The sequence below is a fragment of the Zingiber officinale genome, chromosome 5A (assembly GCF_018446385.1).
Source record: "Zingiber officinale cultivar Zhangliang chromosome 5A, Zo_v1.1, whole genome shotgun sequence".
Lineage (NCBI taxonomy): Eukaryota > Viridiplantae > Streptophyta > Magnoliopsida > Zingiberales > Zingiberaceae > Zingiber > Zingiber officinale.
The window spans coordinates 128,794,781-128,818,444 of record NC_055994.1 but is presented as its reverse complement, the minus strand read 5'-3'; the positions used below and the strand labels follow the sequence as shown (position 1 = coordinate 128,818,444).

Below are 23,664 nucleotides of genomic sequence, written 5' to 3'. Positions count from 1 at the left end.
GTAATTTTTTCACTAAAAACGAAAGATTATCTTTTACTTCGATATCTTCTATGGAAATATTGTTGGCCTAATGAGTTTTCGATTGCTTCCAACCAAAGTAGAACAATATTTAATCGTGTGGGCTCAAGCCTACAATTTAACATTGAACATTGAACATTGAACGTGAACAACTGCAACAAAAATAGAACAAGATTAGGACAACGAGAGATATCTTCTATAGAAATATTATTGGCCAAAATAATTCAATTGTTTACAACAAAATTTGAACACGAAGAACTCCAACAAATTAAAAAGCTTTCGCATTTAATTTAGAGTTTGGAGTGACTTCTTAACCCACTAAAAAAACATAAATTACTATTTCCCACACCTAAATTAACTGACTAACCCTCTTCATATGACACAACTAACTGCTAATTGCCCCTCCAGGTAACTAACGATATATTCAATAATTAGAGTTCTATATGATTTTTTTTTGTAATATTTAATATGTCACCTCAATGTAAGTCCAGATCATGTAAGTCCAGATCATCTTGTCCGTAATTCCTAATCTTTTTTATAATTTATATGTCAGATCATGATCGAAATCCGATAAAATTAGTTATAATCTCTTATGGGTCCCCCTTTCTACTTAAGTTATAGTTTTAGGTTGAGCCAGATGATTGGAAACCATCGGCGGTAGATGGATTATATGGTACCGAGCAAGAGACAACCCGCCCACCATCGATGGTCTCTGACCTCCTAACTCGATCCAAAACTATAATCTAAATGGGAAAATGAACTCAGGAGAGATCGCAGTCAATATTGACTGTATTTCGATTTGCAATCTGACGCTACAAATTACGAAAGGGACTAGAAAAAAATCAGAGATTTGTGAACTAAAAGATATGTACTCTACAAACGTATAAAAATCTACCACTTTCTCCATAATAAAAAATCTTCCTATAATTTTTTTTATGAACCCTGCGTTATAATTTTTTTATATATAATTATTTACTGATTCACTCATATTCTATGAAAGAACATTTTTGAAATTTTAAAAATACTCTTAAATTACAAATCTCAAATCTTACATCCATAATGATCAGATCTTTTTTCTTCAACTTTTTAATTTCAGAAACTTCTTTAAATTCCGATGCCCTAAATCCTCAAGCAATGATATTTGTAGAAATTATCATTTTTCTTCTTCTTCTTCTTTTTGGGGACTAATTCCTAATTGCGAGACAGGGCATTCGAGAAACACTTGTAACAGGCCAACTGCATTCTCCTTGTTTTTCCATACAAGGCTTCACCTACTGGAGTTGGTTGCCATGTCCCAAGCTCTGAACAGGGACAAAGATATTGAAGGGAGTAAAAGGGAAGATGAGATGAGAAAGACAAGGGCCCCTTGTTTCCTAGCCACTTTCTTAAAAGCCAAGGGCCTTATCAGTATCAACTTGATGTCGCCCTTCACCAACATTACCAGGCACCAAACCTCATCTTTTGGATCTTGCTGAGAAATAACATCTTTCAGTATCGTCGGCATTCGTGTGAGATTGCACAACTGATTTTTTTTTCTCATTATATTTCTGAATTCACTCATGCTCTTGTTCTTCTTCTTCAAGGGCTTTTCAGATTTACTTAATCTTCATTGGAGGAGATTTTCACTGCAAATTGCAGAAGAAAAAAGCAATGACTCTTCTTTCCTCAGACTATGAAATAAAACTTAATTACAATGAACAATCTCTTTATTGATCCAAAAGTACTCAATGATTAGCCATCAATTTCAGTTTATTTTATGGAATGACTGATCACCGATTCTTCTGAGTCCATGCCCAGACCAATAGACAGGCGAGCAGAGAGTTGTGCATATTGTGTTGTAAATAAAAAATATATAAAATTATAAGAATAATAAAATTAGCCATATATTTTAGATATGATGGAAATTAATTGAGCGTTCAAATAAATCATGTGATATGACATAACGTTTTGCCATCAACCCACAATTTCACTAAACGACTAAATTCAAACTTGAGTTTGACTAGATTTGTTTGATTAGTTTAGTTTATTATTATTATTATTTAAAATTTTTATATTTTAAATTGATTATCTTTTAATTTGATTATTGAGTTTATAATAAAATTTATGTATTTTTTTATATTTATTTAATAGTTTGATAATTTTTTTATGAGCATAATTTAAGAATATTATTTATGAAAGTTATTTATTATTTAATGTAACAAGGGATTATGTTCATACAGACTGTAAACGAGTTCGAGCCCGTCTAAACTCGATTTATACTAACTCGACTTAAGCTCAAGCTCGCTTGAGCATGTAAAGTTGAGCTTAACTCGAGCTCGATATTTAATTATGGGTTCGAGCTCGATTTTTTTTTTTTATAATAATTTTCAATAAATAAATTAATATATTATATATAATAAAAATATATATTATTACTGACTTGTTTGAGCTCAGCTCGATTCCTAATCAAATCGGCTCGAGCTTGGTCAACTTCAAGCTCAAGTCGAGTTTTTGACCAAGCCGCTCATGAATGTCTTGGCTCATTTGCACCTCTAATCCAGACGTCCCTCACAATTCATTTTTAGTTTATGTGAACAAATAAGTTATTTATTATTATTATTATTATATATATAGCAAATTGATATCCTAGGTGTTCGATTTGGACAACTAGGATCGACGAGCCCCGGCCTGGGTGTTTTGCTTGTGAGCGTCGCCTATCCTGATTGTCCAAATTCAACACCGAAGATATCATTTACGCCCTCCCCCCGGCGTCTGTGTGCGTATAAAAGTTTGATAGGGTGAACACTCCACGTGGTTCTGCAACACAAAAACGTTAGTGCTCGTTGGAAATGAGTTCCTAGCGTTGACCCTCCGATGCTCACGTTAATTTATAGTGATATGGAGAATAACAAAAATGTTGTGATAAAGAGCGCGTAGAATAATAAAATTGCGCATACCTCCGTCTGTAGATGAGAACCCCTTTTATAATGTTACTGTATTGTCTGCGCTCATATCAAAGTAGGTGCATGTTTTCCCAAGCGTCTTGGGAAAATACAAGACTAAAAATGTCTTTAACACATTTCTTTAAGTAAACATGTAAATCCATGATATGACAAGTTTGAAGTTTCTATCGTACGATTTACCTGTGGAGTATGCTCTGTTGTCAGTGACACAAACCTCTAAAAAGACACCAATAGATACGTAGGTGGGTCCCATTATAGGTCAACCGGTGGCCACTCGGTTAGGACACACCCCACTCAACTGTGCTGCACAGAATAATCTCCCTTTACTTAACTTTTTTTGTTGTTCGAAGATTGCCTCTCATCGGAACGGACACTGTCTCCGGTTCAACAGAAATGACGATCGAGGAATGCCTATTTGTTTGTCTCTTAATCTCAAGTTGCTCATTTAGCATTGCTTGTTTGCTCGGACATACCATCCGCATGGTCATAACTGGTTAGCTAAGCTGACTTTGATTCCTTCCTTAATTTTGACATATTTTTAATGGAATCCTTCTTCGTATCAATATATATATTCAAAATTATTCATTTAATTTAAGTTGAAATATAAATAAGTCCCTATCAATTTCACCTATGTATTCGATTCATCCCTAATTCACCACCTGCATAACTGCATTCACTCGCAGACGGCAAGGCCCAACTTAAAAATTTTAAAGTAAAGATGGTTCTATAAATTTGGATTGAAGGGTAGCCACTCCCCTCTCCCCTCTCCCCTCTCCTGCCTTTTGCTGAGAACTACTCCTCGCTTGCGTGCGCATTAATGGCGATGTGTTTTTTCGGAGGGGGGTCAGCGATGAAGGCCGTGGCATCCAAAGCCCTGGTCATCAAGATCAACGTCGCCTTCCTCAGCTTCTTCGTCTTCGCCTACGTCGCTCTCCTCCTCCTCCGTCCTGCTTCGTTCTACGACGACTCGGGAAACTGTGCGCTCCGGGGTGGTTGTCTATTCATGAAGAAGGTAAGGTGAGTGCTCACCGTTTGACGCATGATCGTTATGAAGAAACCGGCGGATCCATTTGGAATCGCAATTTTACAAACAAGTATATGTTGCGCAGGCGGAAGGAGGAGGATTGTTGAAGAAAGGGAACCGGACGGCGATGGAGACGACGGCGGCGCCTAGTTTCCTCAAGGCGCTCGGAGGCGGCGCGAGGGTGGCGCTGGTGAACATGGCGGAGGAGGAAGCAGAGCAGTGGGGGGTCCACCGCAGAGCCGCCGTGGCGGTGGCGTTCGAGCCCGTGTCGGAGCACTTGGAGTGGAAGGACTTGTTCCCGGAGTGGATCGACGAGGAGGAGGAGAACGAGGGGCCGTCGTGCCCGGAGATCCCTCTGCCGGCGCTGCCGGCGGGCGAGGTGGACGCGGTGCTAGCCCTGCTTCCGTGTGGCGGCCGCGGCGGGCGGGACGTGGGGCGGCTGCAGGTGCACCTGGCGGCCGCGAGCGTGGCGGCGCGCCGGGGGCGGAGGGACAGCAGGGGCAGGGTGAGGGTGGCGCTGCGAGCGTGCGCGGCGGCGCCTCCGCCGATGATGGAGGTGTTCCGGTGCGACGAGGTGGTGGCGAGGGAGGGCGAGTGGTGGGTCTACGCGGCGGAGGCTGCGAGGCTGGAGGAGAAGCTCGCGCTCCCCGTTGGCTCCTGCAATCTCGCCATGCCACTGTGGGAAAAAGGTCTGCAACACTATTCAAATCTACTAATTATCAATCATTTGCTTCAAAAACTAATCTTTGATACGATTCAAGAACAAATTATTAAAACTATTGTCATTTCGTTTACATCTGAGTTCTGATAATTCATCACCATGAGCTTTAATGGCCATTAAGATTAGGACTCAGTGGCTGCACTGGTTTTATGGGAAATAGCAATAAAATTCAGTCGAATGAATATACTGAAAAAAAAGGCAGTCAAAGCTCTGGCTCAATCCCTCTCGAATCACTAGGAAAAGAAACTCTGTTTCTACAGACAATGATAGAACAGTGAGGGAGATAATTAATATGGCTGTTGGTGGCATTAACGGATAGGACCTACTAAGCCTTGAGATAGTAAGGACTTCATAACAATGCGGAGCGTTGGATTTTTCTTCTTTGCTTTTAATGTAATCCTCCAATTGTATGCAACTCCATGAAAGCAACAGCTCAACTAATGTTTCTGATGGGAGACTGCTAAGCTTGATCCATGATCCATCTTCACACCCTTGAAAGCAAAGTCATATGACACATGAAATCAGGTCATTTACTTGGTTTGATTGATCATACTTTTACTTGAAGTGAAATCAAAATCTTCATTTCTGCTCTGTTTCCTCCCAAACTGTGTAAGTATTTTCATGAAGAATCGGCACCAATATAACTGCATGTTTGAGATAAACTGAAAAGTCTCCGCTAAAAATCGGTTCCTTTAATTACTTTAGATGTCTTTAGTAAGCTGATAATTGCTTATTAAACGGCTCGACAACTAGTACTGTGTTCAGGACAGAGCCCTATCCCTCCTTTAATTCTGCATTAAACACGCCACATGGCGGCAGAGCTGCATGCTTCGTCGTTACGCAAAGCAGAACCATCTCAATTATTTGAAATTTTGATTTGTAGAGTAGTTGTAAAGGATTAGAAAGTTATTGCAGGTTAAAACTTTGAGATTTGTTGTAGTATAGTGTTTAGATTGGTGAATGATAGAAGAGTAGTTGAATTATTATTGATTCGCAGGAACTGATGTGGTTTACGACGCGTCGAAGCTGGCGGCGCCGGCGAGCGCTGGCCGCCGCGAGGCCTACGTGACGGTGCTCCACTCGTCGGAGGCGTACGTGTGCGGGGCGGTGGCGCTGGCGCACAGCATCCGGCGGACCGGGTCCACCCGCGAACTCGTTCTCCTCCACGACCGCTCCATCGCCGGCGAGAAGCTGCGGGCGCTGGCGGCTGCCGGGTGGTCGCTGCGGGAGATCGAGCGCATCCGGAACCCGCGCGCGGAGCGCGGCACCTACAACGAGTACAACTACAGCAAGCTCCGACTGTGGCAGCTCACCGACTACCACAAGCTCGTCTTCATCGACGCCGACATCCTCGTGCTCCGCAACCTGGATCCCCTGTTCCACTTCCCCCAGATCTCCGCCGCCGGCAACGACGGCGTCATTTTCAACTCCGGCGTCATGGTCATCGAGCCATCGAACTGCACCTTTCGAGCCCTCATGGCCCGCCGCGCCGACGTGGTGTCGTACAACGGCGGCGATCAGGGGTTCCTCAACGAGGTGTTCGTGTGGTGGCACCGCCTGCCGCGGCGGGTGAACTTCCTCAAGAACATCTGGTCGAACACCACGGCGGAGGCCAGCGTCAAGAACCGCCTCTTCGCCGCGGACCCGCCAGAGCTGTACGCGATCCACTACCTCGGCATCAAGCCCTGGAACTGCCGGCGAGAGTACGACTGCAACTGGAACGTGGGCGACCAGAGGAGCTACGCCAGCGACCCTGCGCACGCCACGTGGTGGAGCGTCCACGACGCCATGGACGAGGTGCTGCGGCCGTTCTGCCGGATGACGGAAGCGCGGCGGGCGGAGCTGGAGGAGGAGCGACGTTGGGCGGAGGAGATGCGCTTGCCGGATGGCCACTGGAGGCATTGATTGATTTTGATTCGATCTATGAATCGAATGTAGATAGAGATGAATGGTATGAGACGCGCATGTGAATTTTTTTTGATAGATGATACGTACGCCACTGCTTGTATAGCTTGAATAATAGAATTGAACAAGAGATGAGATCATGAAATAGCTAAATAAAGAAACTGTTTGCTGAATAGATTAAGAATCTGCGTTCGAATAGAAACTATAAATAGATTGAGCAGAAAGATCTTGACTTACAGGTCGTACAGTTCATAATCCACTAAACATTCATCCAAGCTCCTGATACAAAATGGCAACGATCTGCAGCAAAGAATTTATCATTGGAAACTACCTATGAATCAGAACAATGTTTTGACCATCTACGTGAACATACAACACCACTTACATTCTGCTTAGAATAAGTTGAACAAAGAAAAGATCATTCCTGTATTTTTTATGGCAGTATGGTGGATTTCCCACGTAGAATAAACTTGATATATATCCATTTTCTAGTACATCAAAAATTCTACTACCTTTGTGTCACAAAGTAGCTAATGTGTACAATAAGAGTTACATTGGCCGTAAACCTCATACTATATGCATATATTTGTTGTGAACCAATGATCCACGTCTCTGACTTGCTGGTGTCTACATGCAGTGCCCAACTCCAACCACTAGGTAGAATGCGTTGATCAATAACCAGTAAATTGCCTGCAGAAATTCACATATTCAATAAAAAAAAATGGAGATTATATGTGTGTAAATGAGTTCCACGGCAATGCCTTACCATAGTTGAGACATTTCAGGATTTTTGCTAGGCAGCTGATGAGTCTTGGAGTTGAACATGAAAGATGAAAAGGATAAAGATACTGTGTATGCCTAAGCCAGTGTTTGATATTTACAGAAAGGATCCCAAACTTTATTCAGCTGTCCAAGGTTCTCCATAAGTTAGCAGAAAATAAGACAATTTGGGCACAACGAATCGAACTAAAACAGTTTATTATCACCCTCCTATATGGTACATCTTGTGTATATGTAAACCCTAGTTTACCTACCTAGATTGAACATTGTCAGTTCATACTCTATATACTAAAGGAGAAGAAAGTCAAACTCCCAAATGAAGTAAACTATCTATGCCATCCAAATAATGCATGAATTTCATTTTTCTCTATTATTTGATGTGTATAGTTGCACTTGCACCACCTTTCCAGCTTTGTCATTCTGATCAGTCTGTAATCTTCACAGCGATAGAAATGAGAAAACGGCAGTTCCTTACTAAAACCCTTTCAACGACAGTCAGAGTTTCATGTGCCAATTTCCTTTGTGGTGTAAAAGATTGATGTCAGGATCATATATCTACTTCATGGAGAGGCAATTTCCAATAGTTCCATGAATTATAGTCCTCCTGAGGAAAAAAAACATGTAGAATGTAGTATAAGAAATAATTAAAAAAGTGTAATCGAAGCACCATTCTTGATGAATTGGTACTAGAACCAAATCACTCATCGATTTCACAAGTTGAAATGAGTCAGGAAGAAGTATCAGTTGTATATAATTCACAGAATTTTTACTTGTTCAAATGAGGACACTGCTGGGAAAACTCCATTTACTAGGTCATGCAGTGAAGCATATGATCTTGTATTAGCTACACGATTTACTGCAATCTGACCCTGAGAATGTAAAGATAATTCATTAAAAGAACAAAAAATCTTATCCAGGGTCAGAAAACATATACATAGATCTGTGCATCTTAGACTTATACCTTGGGATTGATAATGAAGACCTTGCCTGGTGGAACTCCAACCTTGAGATAACTAATCTCATCGGTGTCCCTGTTTCCAAAGCCAGCATAAAATGGACTGCAACGAGGTGGGAAAAGCGACTTGATAACCTGAAATATGTCAGAGGAGGCTTTTGACATCTTTTCCAAGTATGACTATTTCAGATCAGTAACAATTGGTTAATGAACTGTCTAATTGCACAAACAAAGCACAAAGGGTAGGATGAACTAGATTGCATTTTAAGAAAGAAGTTTTTTTTTTTTTTTTTCCTTTTCTTTTTTTGTTGCTTTCCACAAGATTAGTAAAAGAAACATGAATGTATAGAAAAATGGTGCAATTAATTCTTCAGCTAGTCTAAGTTCTGACAAACTACTCAAATCAGGACATGAGAAATTAATGAACCAATTTAATAAAAGTTTATTGAAACACTAACAAAGAAAACAACTAACACTTGAAGAAATTTATTTTTGAAGTAACACTTATGGAATTAGTATTGACGAGGTATATATTAATCAAAAATAGATTTTGCTGACTGGATCAGCCAAAGCTATCGTATCATCAATGATGCATTATTATGTTTCATATTCTTAATCTCCTAATAGTATTGCATTCAAAACTAACAACGATTTGTTTCGGTTTATAATATTTCCAATTGAAATAACTGAAGGCAAACATGTTTCACTCAAGAAAAAACTAGCTACAGCAGCCAACCTAAGTTTTACTCCTTGAGATATACAAGAATGAGATAGGTTGTGTAGAGGGGAATTGCTTCAAGTATGAATTAATCAATGTATATCAGTTAATAATTCAATCTCTCTTGAATAACCAATGCACTTGCAAGTTACACAGAAAGATCATAATTTGAATAAAACTTGGTTATAGCACCTAAGTTTCACCATTTTCCTAATTGTTTTTGTTTCCTCCCTTTTCCTTTGTCCACTGCTCCAAATACTTTTTGAGATACAGTTACTTTTTCCCGTAATATCTTTTTTTTTCACCTCCAAAAGATATAGATAAAAATAACCTTTGGTATCAAATAATTTTTTTTTTCTCCTTTAACTCCGCCCATGGCGACCAAGTCATGGTCAGTCCCAAGCTCAGATAAAGGAAGAGGGTTGCGTTAAGTTACCAGCCAGCAAAAAACTATGACAAATGCTCAATGAATGGATCCATTAAACTATTGTGCTAATGTTAGGTTGTTCTCTAAAAAGAACACCTTGCAGAGTCGTAACGTCTCGGCAAGGACTGCTACATTTTCATAACTCAGGCATAGTGTTAAATCTGTAAAAATTCGCGTTGCGGATCTTATTGTAACATATCAGCAAAGACTGCTACATCTCTATGAGAACTTGGGTGTAATGTTAAATAGACAAGAGTTCTCACCACAAATGAGATAAGAACAAACATTATAGGAAAACTAATAGTTTAAGATTTAGAACATGGAACATAGGTAAAGCAATGGAGGTAATAGATATGATAATTAGGAAAAGAATTAATATTTTGTGCGTACAAGAGATTAAATTGGTAGGCGAGTTGGCAAAAATAATCGAGAACTCGGGTTTTAAGTTTGGTACACAGGAAAAAGTAAAATAAGAAATGGAGTGGGTACTTTTGTAAATAGTTCGTTAAAAGATGAAGTTGTTGGAGTAGTTAGAAAGGGGGATAGAATGATAGTAGTGGTGAAAGAAGCGGTGAACGTAATTAGCGTATATACATCTCAAGTCCGATTAGATGAAGAAACTAAATCATGATTTTGGGACGACTTAGATGAGGTATTACAAAACATTCCGCCAAATGAAATGATTTTAATAGGAGGCGATATAAATCGACATGCAAGTGAAAATTAAGAAATATGAGAGGGTGCATGGGGTTATGAGTTTGGAACAAGAAATGAATAATGGAAAACTATATTGGATTTTACGATAGCATATGATCTTATACTAGCTAATACGTTTTTTAAGAAAAAAGAAGAACACTTGTCACGTTCAAAAATGAGAATAATAAATCACAAATTAATTTTTAGGAAGAGGGATAGAACGATTTGTAATGATTCTAAAGTTATCCTTCAAGAAAGTTTAACTACCCAACATAGATTAATAGTGTTGAATATACGCCTTAATCATAGTATCAATAAAAGAAAAATATACACGACTCCTAGAAATAAGTGGTGGAAGTTAAAGAATGGGAATCAAAACATATTTAAAAAGAAGATAGGAATACAAGCATCACTCTAATACAACATGAGATAAAATGATATCAAAGTTGAAAATAGTTGTCAATAGTGTACTCGGTGAGTCAAAGGGGCATGCACCACCAAGTATCAGGTTCCTTCATTTTGTGACAAGACTAAGTTTCTACCTAGATGGAGAAGCTACTTCTGGATAACAATTTAATGCGTGTAATATACACATCCAAGTGGGTCAAACAAGTGAAAAGCTAGCTATACAATTCAAAATTCTGAAAGACCTACACCACTTTTGATGATCCACACATAGCATAGTACTTTCAAACACTAAATGACTATTTTTAGGCATTCCATGTTATACAACGAAGATCAACATAAGAAAAAACTACAATTCAGTAATCAAATTTTCCAGATAAAATCTAGCATAAGAGCACATGACTAACCTCAAGACATGAGATCTTGAATTCATGAGGAGCTCTTCTAATAACTGCAATCAACAAGGTTGACAATTATTACTTTTATTGATACAGTTGACAAGTTGAACTCAATTTCTCAAAAAGCAGCATAAAGACCATTTTTCTAGGGCATTAGTAGCGACCCCATTAAGCTAACAATCTGTTTCTGATAAAGTATTGAATTAATTTTTGTCTACAGCATATTTCTGCAGATGAATCTTGACTTGTTCTACTTAAGGCATAAAGTGTTGACAATCAAAAAAGAGATATTTTATAGAACCATATTGATCACGTGAGCCAGTGGCATAAGCTGAATGCTTAACTCTCCAAGTCATGAAATTACGGATTCTTGTAAAGTCCATTATAATGCTTGACATAAACTTTCAGATCTACAAGCAAGGCCTTCTACATTTATTAATAAACATTATTTTTTAATCAGATTGACCTATTTCTTCAAGTTACACTCGTCTTTGTTTATTATTTTATCCATTCAGACAAATAAGAAGATTCAATATCTCAAATGCAAAGACAATTTTGTCCCTATATCAGTTTTCTCTTTCTCCCCTCTTCCGTAACTGACAAATAATGTATATGAGATTTGATGGATGTTTGATACTGGTCCTATTTGGTTATTTGTCAAGCCAACTGAGGACATTCATAACTGAAAGTCATACTAATGTAACATTTTTTTCCTAATTGATTCTTTATGAAGCTCAACATTAACTTATGGCAAATGCCATGTTCATGTTTCTTAAGAATATAATATATAAAAAAAATAGTTATTAAGATATAAATCGAGACACTCAGAGTTGTAAGAAATTAAGCCATAAAATTTTTCTATGTACAATTAAAGCTTCTACCCAAAATTGAAAACTCATTTGAATACATATGCATAAGACCAAGCATGTTTGCTTAATCTTGGCTTTCCATGGCATGTCCAATTCTACTATCTCATATATTCTCATAGTGTCGTGGTTACTGAATGATCTGAGCCATTATACTCTGATAAATGACTGACAGATCATTATGCTGATGAGCTGCCTCCAGTGACAATCTAATTCTAAAAAGGTCCTTTATGGCTTTACCCACTTCTTGCTGACATTGGCATCCTGAACTCTTGGCTAGTCCTTAAGGCAAAGATCTTTTGCTGTATTGTCATTAACTCAACTTACTAGAAAAAGAGCCGTATTTAATTACAGGTGCTATGTGACTCTGCAGCTAACAGGTTGCCATATTTCGTTGGACTGTAATTTCACCATGCCTACTTGAGAATTGCTGCTTGAGCTTTAATAATTATAATTAGTTCCTATTTGTTTTCTTCCCATGGAAGAAAGCCAGTGTGATCCACTTGGTTTGTTCAAATAGCAACATCTCCACAAATATGTGCAATGGCCAATGGATCAAATAATATTCTTAATTTCTGAAAGAATGTCATCAAATCCTTTAAAAGTGATTGAGAAGGGAATAATAGTATTGTTTCAAGGGTTGTTTGTCTAGGGATCTATTTTGTCCAACTCATATTCTACTAATATATAATTGATCATATTCATTTCCACTTAGGGTGAATTAGCATAACAGCCTTTATTTTGAGAAAATTTTATCTATGAAATTTTGAAGATAAACAAACAAGATATATGATTCAGTTATGTGACCATTGTTACCATTCTTGAACGGTTTCCACAGATTCATTACATAATAAAACCCGTGAGCGTGACCACTAAATAAGTACACTAATATTTCTCCACCAAAATGACCATGACTGCTTATCTATAAGGATATCTGATAGAAGATTAAAAGACTAAAACTAATATGTAGTCCATATACATCTATAAATCAAGAGATACTTAATTTTTGAACTGTCCTATTTATTATCAAATTTCATTGCACTGAACAGGAACTGCTCCTACAAGGGAGGAAAGGATAGATAAAAAAAAGAAACAAGAAGATTTATTATATCTGTCTCAATCAAAAAAAAGAAAATTATTTGAGGTTCAAGTCCAATACCTTCCCTGTAAAGTGAAGGAAAGAGGCCATCTGGAGATAGGAAAACTGGGCCATCAGGCAAAGCCTTTCCATCCTGCAAATTGAAATATACTTTTAGATTCCTGAACAGATGAGGAAGTGTTTCCTCTTGAGTCCTGCCTCATTACTTAAGCATAAGTAGTAGTTACAAACAATTAAAGCGTTAAGGATCTTGTCTATTACCTGTTTTAGATTGAAAAGAAATTGTCTTGTTAAATGAGCCTGTGAAATTGCACGGGCACTGAGAAAGAGCAATTGATATCCATTTTCCTGAAGAAAAAGAAAACTTATTCTGTTTAAAGTGCTCTGAACTAGATCATCATATTATCTTGAAATAATACAATTACCAAGAATCAAAACTAAAAAATGATATCATGTGGCTATTTAATTGCACAAAAAATTAAAATGTAGGAATTTATAAAACTCATTCCAAGCAACGCACCATCTTAAAGAAATAAATTTTGATGATACATAATCAAAATGGAAGCTTACCAAACAGCTCAAGTGATGCAAATAAAAATTAGTCATTTTAAAAATAAATTGGGTGAATACAAGAAATGGTAGATGGACTAAATTATATATATATTTTTTATTTCTATGATTGACTGCAGGTTTATTGTTTCTGCTATTAATAGTTCCAAGTAATCTAGTCCATTTTATCTATCTTATGAGCCAGGTTATTGTAAAACCCATAAAGGAGTTAAGGAGGTCAACATCTCATTATTCAAGTGTTCTATACGATCAACCAATGATACAATTTTCATTATGAGAAACCCTCCTTTCTCGTGAGATCACCAACTAATGCAAACAATCTATCTCGGAGCTGGTTCCCGGCACAGACCCTGTTGGCCTGCTTGTTTAGCGTTGATCAGCGACATACAACAATTGCATACAACTTCTTCCGTCCACGAGGTGAGCCCAAGCATCAATTCACGCTATGGCTCCTTGCACAGGGCCACCTACGCACAAAGGATCAGCTAGAGTACGTACCATGCAAAACCTGTCCTCTATGCAAGCATGAGGATGAATCTTTAGATCACACATTCTTTCGGTGACCCATTAGCATTGCTCTTTGGGACATGGTGCAGACTTGGCTTCACCTATGACATGAGATGAGCACCTCCAAGCGAATGCTAGAGGTCTTTCTCCGGAGATACCAAGACAATGGCCACTTGACTAGAGCTAGATACTTGGGCATGTCGTGCAGGTATTTTTGTTATGGCAAGCACGTAATCGCTGCCAATTTGAGGGAGATGTTCCTGATGCTGAGAGTGTTAGTATTAGCCCTTAGAGCCAATTATGAGATGATTGACAAGAAAACTTTTGTATCATATTTTATTAATAAAAGACAAAGTTTATGGTTATTATATTACTTCAGATCTATGTCAGATGAATAAATACAATAACATCCAGTTTACAACATATTAATTGGTCGAATTGATATTGAAAGACTGTAGATATATATACAGAACACTACTCTTAACTATTCCTAGTCAAGTATTAATATACAAGGACAATATTAATGCGTTAAGACTAGGATGTAGGTCAATTAATGACTTAATCTCACAAGTCATAAATATAAGATATCAAGTTGACATATGGGTATATATTAGAGAATATGTATCAAATTGACCCGCCATGAAAATGTTTCATGGATCATTATATGAGTGTCATAAACATTCTCATAGCGACTATGAGTATGAATAGTCCTTGGACCTGAAGTCACTATGGTTCCCTACATAAGGAGTTGTGTATTTTGGTATCGACAAACGTTACCTATAACAAGGTGGACTATAAAGTCAATCATTGGGAATGCAATAAGTTATGCGGAGGTATATGAGTGATGTAGATGAGATCTATCCCTAAGTGATATCTGTGAGCCCCTTGATTAAGTAGGACTACTAAAATGCATGACCATGCTCAAATAAGTCAATATGAGATATTGAATTCATTTGATTAAGTATGTCTACTTAGAGATTATGAAACACAAAGATTGATAAAAGGATGACATGGTCTATACCTCATGGATCAATCTAGATATCAAGGATAGAAAGACCAAGTTATACAAGATCATAGACACAAAAAGGTTAGATCGGATCTTGACATTCTCGTGAGATGTCACTCATTGTTTATGTATCTAAAATGTTGCTTTAGAGACTAATCTATTGGGTCACACATAGAGAACATGTTGATTTAGAGATGAGTTTATTTAAGTTTGACTAAAATATGATGGACCCTAAAATTATACAGTTAAGTCTAATCCGAATTAGACTTATTGAGTTAGACTCAAATGAATCCAACCATTAGATTATTTGATTGAGTCTAATCCGAATTAGACTCAACCACTAAAGAGGATTAATATCCATTAATCGAGATTAATGTGACATTAATGAAAAGGAGGCCAAAAGGCAAAAACCTTTTGTATTCATTGGATGAGTACAAAAGCTATTTTGTAATGCATTTTATGATGATGTTCTAGCCTTCCTCTTCTTCTCTTGGTCGAACCATCCAAGTTGCTAGTACAGCGAAGGTGATTCTTCTTCAAAACTGAGTTCGTGCGACGAACGTGGAACGTGTTCGTGTGGATACCGAACAGGCGTGACCATCCTGATTGTGCTGAGATATGCCGAATCAAAGTTGTTGCCGGAATTGCACCGTTCACGCAACAAAGATAGTTATTCTATCAAACTTTGTATACTGTATTTGCATGGATCTTTAGAGGAATCAGTTTTTCTGCTGCGTATATTTATTGTTTTTCGCAAAAGATCCCTACAGAGAGGATATTCTGTAAGATTCAGACGCACACCTATCGCTTTGCATGCGTATAATATGTAACTTCTCATTTGATATATAAACTATTTACCTTTCTTAAAAAATATATATATCTCGGAGCTACATCAAATACATGATCTATCCTAGTGCTCTGTCAAATGGTGTCAAAGTAGTAGAAACTCATCCCCCAGATCTACAATGTATACTTAGTTGTCAATAGGAGTGGCAATTCAGGTCAACAGGTCATGCCGTCTTAACTTACAATGTAATTAAGCTAATCTAAACATAGCCCATTTAATAAAGGAATCAAAATTTACAACCTGAATAAATGGATCATCTGAGGTGACATCCCGTGTTTGGAAAACCATGTTGGGAGGCCCAAATGTAAAACAGAAAAACATACCAAGACAATGAATAAATGTTTTATCAGGTGACATGTCATATTTGAGTACTTAAAAAGGTGTTGTGCTCAAATAAGTAAAATGAATCGTGTTTAAATGGGAGAGGGTATCAAACCCATCACAACCCATTATAGCCCAGTCATGTAAATGGGTTGGGTTATCTCTTACCAGGCATTCTTGTCATCTTCCTCAAATTGTTACATGAAGGTACACCACCCCCATGCACCCTACCCCACAACTCCACAATTTAACTTCCCTCTTTTATCTAGTCATAACAACAGGATATTGAACCTGCTAGCAAGAACAACTGAACAAGTGCCAGGAAAATAGAACCCAACCATTGTGAGGTTCAATCATGTTACAACCACTTGTGCAAAAATGGACAAATAAAGTAGCATCTCTTCTTTCTAGTGCAGTAGGAGAAATTCATTCCTTAAAACCCTTAGATTCAATTTTGGATGGGAAAGTTTAGTTCCCCACTAATTTTAAAGGAAGCACTACAATGATAACGAATGGGGCAAGAAGAAGAATAAACATAGAAGCACCTCACAGTCCCATCTGTGTTCAATAAGTATGAAGTTTTCTGACTGGAATTTGGCAGTTCATAAGCTACATAGTACGGGAAAGTCTAGGAATTTCTTAACACCAGCCCAATGATAATGAACTCCCAGGATAGGGTAACAACCCTTATTATCTTAAAGATTAAAACGATAGACAAGTCTAATGGAATGCATTATGTAATTCTTATAAGAACCCCTTAAAAAGCAAGAGAGAGAGAGTCTTGGTTTTATTGTTGCACACTACTCCAATAAAAATAAATTCTAAGAATCTCAGATGGTCATGTCAAAGATGACTTAGATAACAAAAAGAGGTTTATAAGTAGTTGGGTTTGGTCCTTTCTCTTATTTAAGCGGCCCAGTGTAGGACAATTAGTATCAAAGCAGACCAATCCAAAACATGGAGAGATTTTGAAAAGGACTACTTGCGTGTCCACTATTGGGCCACACATGCTACTGAATAGTGAGGATTTTGGGTTAAAGTTGAGAGTTTGGGCCTTAACAGGATGTCAAGCCTTAAATGGGGAAGATTATACCATCCTAAAATAGTTGCACATGGTGAATTGGGGCTAATGAAGAAGCTTAACAAGTTTAAAAGACTAGCTATAAACTTGGGCTTCAACATTTTGGGCCAGCGGTTGCGCCTGGTAAGTTAACATTCATTGTAATACACATTTCAACCATACTTTTCTAACATCAAAAGAAAATTTAACAATAAAACTAAATCTGTGGTTTCCACATGCCAAATTCCAAATGCAGTAAAAGAGGAAAAATATCGGCGAACCTTGATTGCAGAAAATAAATGAGTGACACCAGTCTGGGACCAATCTACACCCATCAAAGGCATAAACTGTCCAAGAACATCTGATCTGTGAAACAAGAAAGAAAAATCATACAAAAGTTGTTGAGCTACATACCCAAGAAAATTTTGACTATAACATTTAGAGAGATAGAAAATAATGATTATAGCATTTAAAGAATTAGAAAAATAGTGTTTAATGTTTCAACAGCAATTCTGCCTTAACTAAATATGAAATATTGTGCAATTTAGAATGAACTTTGTGTGTGCTGCCATTTGTTTCAGGACTAAAGTGACAATGAAAAAGCACGAGTGCACTGCCTTTTGTCTGTGGTCATGGAGATTCTACTATCCGTTCAACTAGTTCTGGATGTGAGGCAAAATAGTCAAGGATTCTCACATAGTCTAGGATGTGATGATAAATTGCGGACAGAGCCTTAGCCCATTAGGATAATGATGCACCATATAGCAGTTTATAATGTGTTATTTTTGACTGTGCTTGACCTATCAGTGAGACTGATACGTTGGATGCAATATACTTGGATTGAATTTGGTAATCATGAACGTGTTGGAGTGCACATGAACACTACTCTATCGCAGAATGGGGGAGTGCAAGAGCTCGGGTCCATTATATGGGCCTAAACACGCTAGTAACTAGATGTTTGCAATGCTTAGCACAATTGTCATGTGGCTCATAATAACCAAGTATACTTAAACTAAAATAAAACCGCATGCGTGAAAGGCATTATTCGGGGGATTATAGCACATGGAATAGAAAGTCAAAAACAAAAATAAAAAAAACAAGTGATGCTTTATTCTAGTAATATCAGTCAAGTTAGTTAACATCAAAGAGATGGAGCCTAGAAACAAAGCAATGCCAATGAGAAAAATGCAGGCATTTAGCAGAGTTTATGTGCAAAATTTCAGCCCAAACCAGTTCCTTCTACAAGGATGGATGCTATCTTACAGCAGACATCTGAAAAACAGATTAACTGCTACAAAGGAAAACAACACAAGCATTTTTAGTAAGAGCTCAAATAATTATTACTTGGTAATAGTTCCGTCTACATCTGAGATAACAATCTGTGTATCCCATTTCCAAAGGTAAATCCTTGCATCAACCTACTGAATGTGAAAGAATTAAGTATCTTCTCAATGAATGAGAAGACGGACAACGAGTTGTATGCACAGCAATAAAAAACAATGATGGGAAAACCTGCTGCAGTCCAAGCATTGGAGTAGAAAAATTAAATTTAACCACATTTTTTCCTTCCTTAAGATTCAAGGAAGCGAGTTCTTCAGTCGTCGGAGTTAATGACTGAAGCTTCTTTGATCCCTTCTCTTTCGGAGCGCTACTTTCCAGAGTCATGTTTCCTGTGCTTCTGAAAGCCAGATCATCAGCCATCTCCATCTTTCCTACAGGGGTTGATTTGGAATTGCTTATGGTCTTGGACCTATTAAAGAAAGGCCATAGGTTCCAACTGCCTCGAGATGCTGCAAGGCTTCTTGAAGTTCCGTATTTTTTCACAGATTCATCCACTGGTGTCATACCAAGAGGATCAGACAATTTTCCCTGGCCAAAACAAATCATAACCAATGTAATAGGTATAGATTTATTGAATGGAAATTATTTACTAACAACAAGCCTTTCATTCTTCACATATGCAGGATCAAAGGCACAAAATTTCACTACACCTTTTCAGCATCAGATACTTGTTGAGCTGCATGAGTTCCTGTACCTTCAAACAAGACATTCTTATGGAGTGATAACCCTGCAAAAAACATGTTACGCTATCATTCAGATAATTTACCATATAACTAATCATATACTTGCTTCTAGTACTGTGCACAAATAAATATTTGAAATGATGAGATGAAATAGCATGCACTTAGATGAACAATTCTTCAAGTCAAGAAAATATGTATGTTTTAAGGTCATCTAACTCTGGTCCTTTTTTAAGGAAAAAAGAAAACATGCTGTATCATGACAGACCTATTACACGTATTTTAAGTTTTGCAAATCAGACGTAGTTAGAATTTCAAATATAGTATAAATTTAAGATATGGATTTTGTAAAAGGAAAAAAGTATTGATAAACCAAGCAATTGACATAGCACCTTCCTGTTCCTCATTCTTTGCAGAAATAGCAGGATCAGTACCAGTTGATTTCTCTCTATTTATACAGTCTCTCTGAGGCTCTGCCTTCAACTCCAAAGAACTATAATCTTCGATTATATGTGCATCCAGCTCATGCTTGACAGCCACTGAATTTGGTGACCAACTCAGTGATTGATGAACATAATATCTTTCAAGCTCTTTAATATGGCTACGAATGATGGGCAAAGATGTTGATGATAGGCTAGTTTCTCCATGACATGGATTGCAGCCTGGAATAATTATTGGGCTAGAAGGAGATAGGGTGTGATATGAACTTCCACTTGGGGGCAGTTTATGTTTCTTGATCAGCAAATCTTGCTCTGCCTCACTTGATTCTCCTGTATCTGTTGGTGTGTTGGTTATAGCAACTTTCTCAATGTTTAATAGCTTGGTGCCAATTTCTTCAGTGCTAAAATCTTCACCGCCACTAAATGGAAATTGGACATCGTCCGAGCTCTTAGAATATTGAATATTGTATTGAGTTGCTTCTATAGGCATGCTGCTAGTATCCCCATCAATATTTGCCCCCTCCAAAGAAAAAGACCAAGTCATATTAACAAATGCATCAACTGTTTCCGTGTTTTGATATACATTAATTGAATTGCAGGAACTGGGATGTACAGAAACATTATGTGATTCTGCAACATCAGCAGAATCACACGTATCACTACAAATGGAACTAGAAAAAGATAGGTTTCCAGAAGCTTTTTGTTCCCTCAAATCAGTGGAACACCCAACAAAATTAAATTTCTGAACTGTTTCTTTTTCATGAAGAGGTTCAACAACAATGGCACCGTCAGGGTTACAAGGAAGAGCATGTAAAATTTGTTCAGATTTCAGAATGTGATCTGATTCAGTGTATAAGGCATTCTCATACAAAATCTCCATTGGATCATTTATGTAGGACCCATGTTGAGATTTCTCAGACACGAGAGAATTGCTGGTTTTGGAGTTGGATGCTTCCAAATTATGCTCAAGGCAAACATTTGAAACTCCTATAACTGATGATGCAGCTGATTTGGATGGTGAAGTTACAGGAGACACACTACTTACATCAGAAAGAGGTCCACTGTTGCTAGGCTCAATCCCACCAAAGAGGAGGGTCATATGTTCAGGACAATTTTCATCTGAAGTATTTAACTTAATATTTGCAGTATCTCTAGTCTCACAATAGATGAAGGAAGCATTGTTGATTTTCCTGTTTTCAAATGAAGGTATGCCTGACAGCACATCCATGCCACTTCCAGGATGAGATTGAGATGTATCATCGTGAAATGAAGCTGAACCAGGATTTTTGGCGTCAGTGTCAATTGATTGCACCTCTACTACTTCTGAGATTGATTCATTCCTATGTGATGAATCTGCCACCTCCATGGTACATAATTGAACATTTTCATGAGAGACTGTTTCATCAAAGTTCTCAATCAACCTGGTTTTCATAAGAGTATGGTCTACTTCAGCTTCAGCATTACCTAAGTCACAAATTTGAACACCAATAAGGTTCTTATTCCCAAGGACAATTTCAGAGTTCTGTTCACCATAGTTTTCTTCTGTACATGCATTTTTTATCTCCTCTTTGACACCTAGACATGACGGGTCGTCATCTTTTTTTATTTCCGAATAATATCTACTTGGCATTTGTGTCCCTAAACTATCATCCATTTTCTCACTATGAGAATTAAGATTTTCATCACAAAGTAAATGGTCTTTTGGCAAAAGTGTAACGTGATGATCTTCATCAGCAACATAAACATTCATATCATCGTTATTGAGTATGTTTACCTGGGCGTTATTCACTTTCAGGTTACTAGATATCATACTAGTAGACCACTTCATTTCCAAGAGATCAGCTGCTATTTCAGCACGCTCCAATGAACTCACTCTCCCCATATCCCCACTCTTGTCATTCTCCTTGATTGATTTGCGCCCAAACATGAAGCCAAAAAATGTAGATTTCCTTGAACTCATCTGACTTGAAATATTAGCAATTCCATCACGTCCACCATCAACTTCAAAGCTATGAATGTTTTCATATGGTCCATTCTTTGCCATCCCTTCTATTTCATCCCCCGAAGTTGGCGGTGACGAGGCAAGTTCTGCCTCTCCAGCTTCAGCGTCCCTGAGAAAGAAGGCCTCCCCTTTGCCATCCAAGAACATAGTGAACCCAGCTTCAACATCATTGACGGATATTCTGACAACATTTTGCTTCGTCTTAAGCACACCTTGGAATTTCCCAAACCGAACGTACCACGGGGAGGACTTGAAGCTCCCATCTTCCTGCTGGACCACGATGATGTCAATCGCTCCTCCGAACGGATGAAAGGTGCCGGAGACGGTGTAAACACCCTGAGAGATGTAACTGCCGAGCTTCCCGACAGCATTCATCGTTTCCAAAGACTCCTTCTTTGGCGCTAATGAAAGATTTGGCCTACCGCCGAGACTTGAAGAGACGTCAAGAAACAAACCCTCAAAATCCGGAATATCAGACCTTCAATTAATCTCGACCGCTTGGGAATCTCAAGTATTGCCGGAACTCGAGGATACGTACCGGGAACCGAGACGGAAACGAGACGAAAGGACTAATAATGGAGAAACTCCACAAGATCGCAGGAAAAATTCGATCTTTATAAAAGTCTAATACAGGGGTAAAAAAACTTTTCAAAGAAGGAGAAGGAGAGATACAATTACAGGATCCAAATGCCCCAACTGCGACGCCGTCAATAATGGCGCAAGATTGAGGTCGTCAACGAGCAAAGGAATCGAAGCATATTCCAATCAAGGTCTCGATGGAATAAATGCGACCACACCGAAAAAGGGTAGAAAAATTTCATTCAATCAAAACTATCTCAAATTTACCATGCTACCGTTCAATTCCGAGGTCGAAAAGGGCACGCGGATCGATCTCAGCTGTTAGTCTTGGATTGAACGCGAATAGGAGAAAAGAAGGGATGAGAAATCTCATCAAAAGGAAGGAGCAGCACATCATCAGGTGGCGGGTGGAAGGCGTCCGTCCGTGGGATTTATTCTAATTTATTTTGCTCGAATCGACCACAGCCCTGACCCTTCTGTTCGTCATTCAATTCGTTCGGATCCATCCGGTTAGAAATTAATTATTGTTCCTAACTACCAATCAAACACAGGCAAAATACTACCTCATAATTTAATCTAATTTTTTTGGGGAATTCCTCTACGTTTCAAATTTTTTTATTTATTTCTAAATTGAGTTATTGCTTATTTAGATTTAATATTTTTAAACAAATTTTTTTTTAAAAACTTTAAATCGAAGTTGCACCGACTCATCGAGTTATGCACCAAGTGACATTGTGCCATAAACCGGGTCCGAGTTTGTAACAGTCCGAAAACCGCGGTTTGAGGGGCCTGGCAAAACAAACCAACGGTCATCGCTTCCTCTTCTTATCTATCCGATGGCCCATATCAAGTGTCGCTCCTAAGCCGCTTCCGTATTTAAACCCTAAACCCTTCTCTGCCTTCCTTCGCAGCTCGCTCTCCTTCTCCTTCTCCTTCTCCTTCCACAGAGATGCAACTCACCGCCGGAGTAGATGAGTAGATCCTCGGCATGGTTGCCGTAAGTGTTCACATCGATGAAAAGCCATATGAAGAGTCTTGCAGTTCAAAGCATAGTATCAAAATCTGAAACCAGCACACTATTGTTTTCTAACTCGAACTTGAATTTTCTGGAGCAGTAATAGAGGCAGGAAGAGTGGGAGAAGTGTAAAGTAGGAGAGAGCCAGAGAGCTAAGAGTGAATCTAATTCTTAGATAGTAATTCCTCTTGTCCAAGTAGGAGATGCAAGTTGATAGCTAGATTTCTTTCCTCTGTATTCTGTTACCTGATTCACGAAAATTTCCTCCATCATGTAAAAGCGATTCTTCATGAAAAATCCTGCCTTTGGCTAAAAATATATATAAATTGAATTTTTAGCCGC

General features: G+C 38.2%; 2 protein-coding genes across 5 annotated transcripts; one reads left to right on the top strand and one right to left on the bottom strand.

The window, feature by feature from the left end:
- Window positions 1-3,665: 3,665 nt before the first annotated feature.
- Window positions 3,666-6,785, top strand: LOC121981722 (UDP-glucuronate:xylan alpha-glucuronosyltransferase 2-like). 2 transcript variants are annotated; one of them, XM_042534402.1, is made up of 3 exons: window positions 3,666-3,972; window positions 4,070-4,673; window positions 5,703-6,785. In XM_042534402.1, exons 1-3 carry the CDS (start codon window positions 3,778-3,780, stop codon window positions 6,608-6,610), a joined length of 1,707 nt encoding a protein of 568 aa, XP_042390336.1. In that variant the 5' UTR covers window positions 3,666-3,777; the 3' UTR covers window positions 6,611-6,785. The 2 variants fall into 2 exon arrangements, with proteins under 2 accessions (XP_042390336.1, XP_042390337.1); XM_042534403.1 differs by having other exon boundaries at window positions 3,841-3,977.
- Window positions 6,786-7,008: 223 nt separating this feature from the next.
- On the bottom strand, window positions 7,009-22,710 carry LOC121981721 (phosphatidate phosphatase PAH2-like). 3 transcript variants are annotated; one of them, XM_042534400.1, is made up of 13 exons: window positions 19,679-22,707; window positions 19,257-19,333; window positions 18,778-19,134; window positions 18,610-18,683; window positions 17,547-17,631; window positions 13,216-13,302; window positions 13,015-13,087; window positions 10,999-11,042; window positions 8,352-8,480; window positions 8,161-8,259; window positions 7,793-7,994; window positions 7,377-7,516; window positions 7,009-7,300 (listed from the first exon to the last, which is right to left on the bottom strand). In XM_042534400.1, exons 1-11 carry the CDS (start codon window positions 22,101-22,103, stop codon window positions 7,938-7,940), a joined length of 3,507 nt encoding a protein of 1,168 aa, XP_042390334.1. In that variant the 5' UTR covers window positions 22,104-22,707; the 3' UTR covers window positions 7,009-7,300; window positions 7,377-7,516; window positions 7,793-7,937. The 3 variants fall into 3 exon arrangements, with proteins under 3 accessions (XP_042390334.1, XP_042390333.1, XP_042390335.1); XM_042534399.1 differs by having other exon boundaries at window positions 7,377-7,994; XM_042534401.1 differs by lacking the exons at window positions 7,009-7,300; window positions 7,377-7,516; window positions 7,793-7,994; ... (3 more) ...; window positions 13,015-13,087; window positions 13,216-13,302 and having other exon boundaries at window positions 17,566-17,631; window positions 18,610-18,686; window positions 19,679-22,710.
- Window positions 22,711-23,664: the final 954 nt, after the last annotated feature.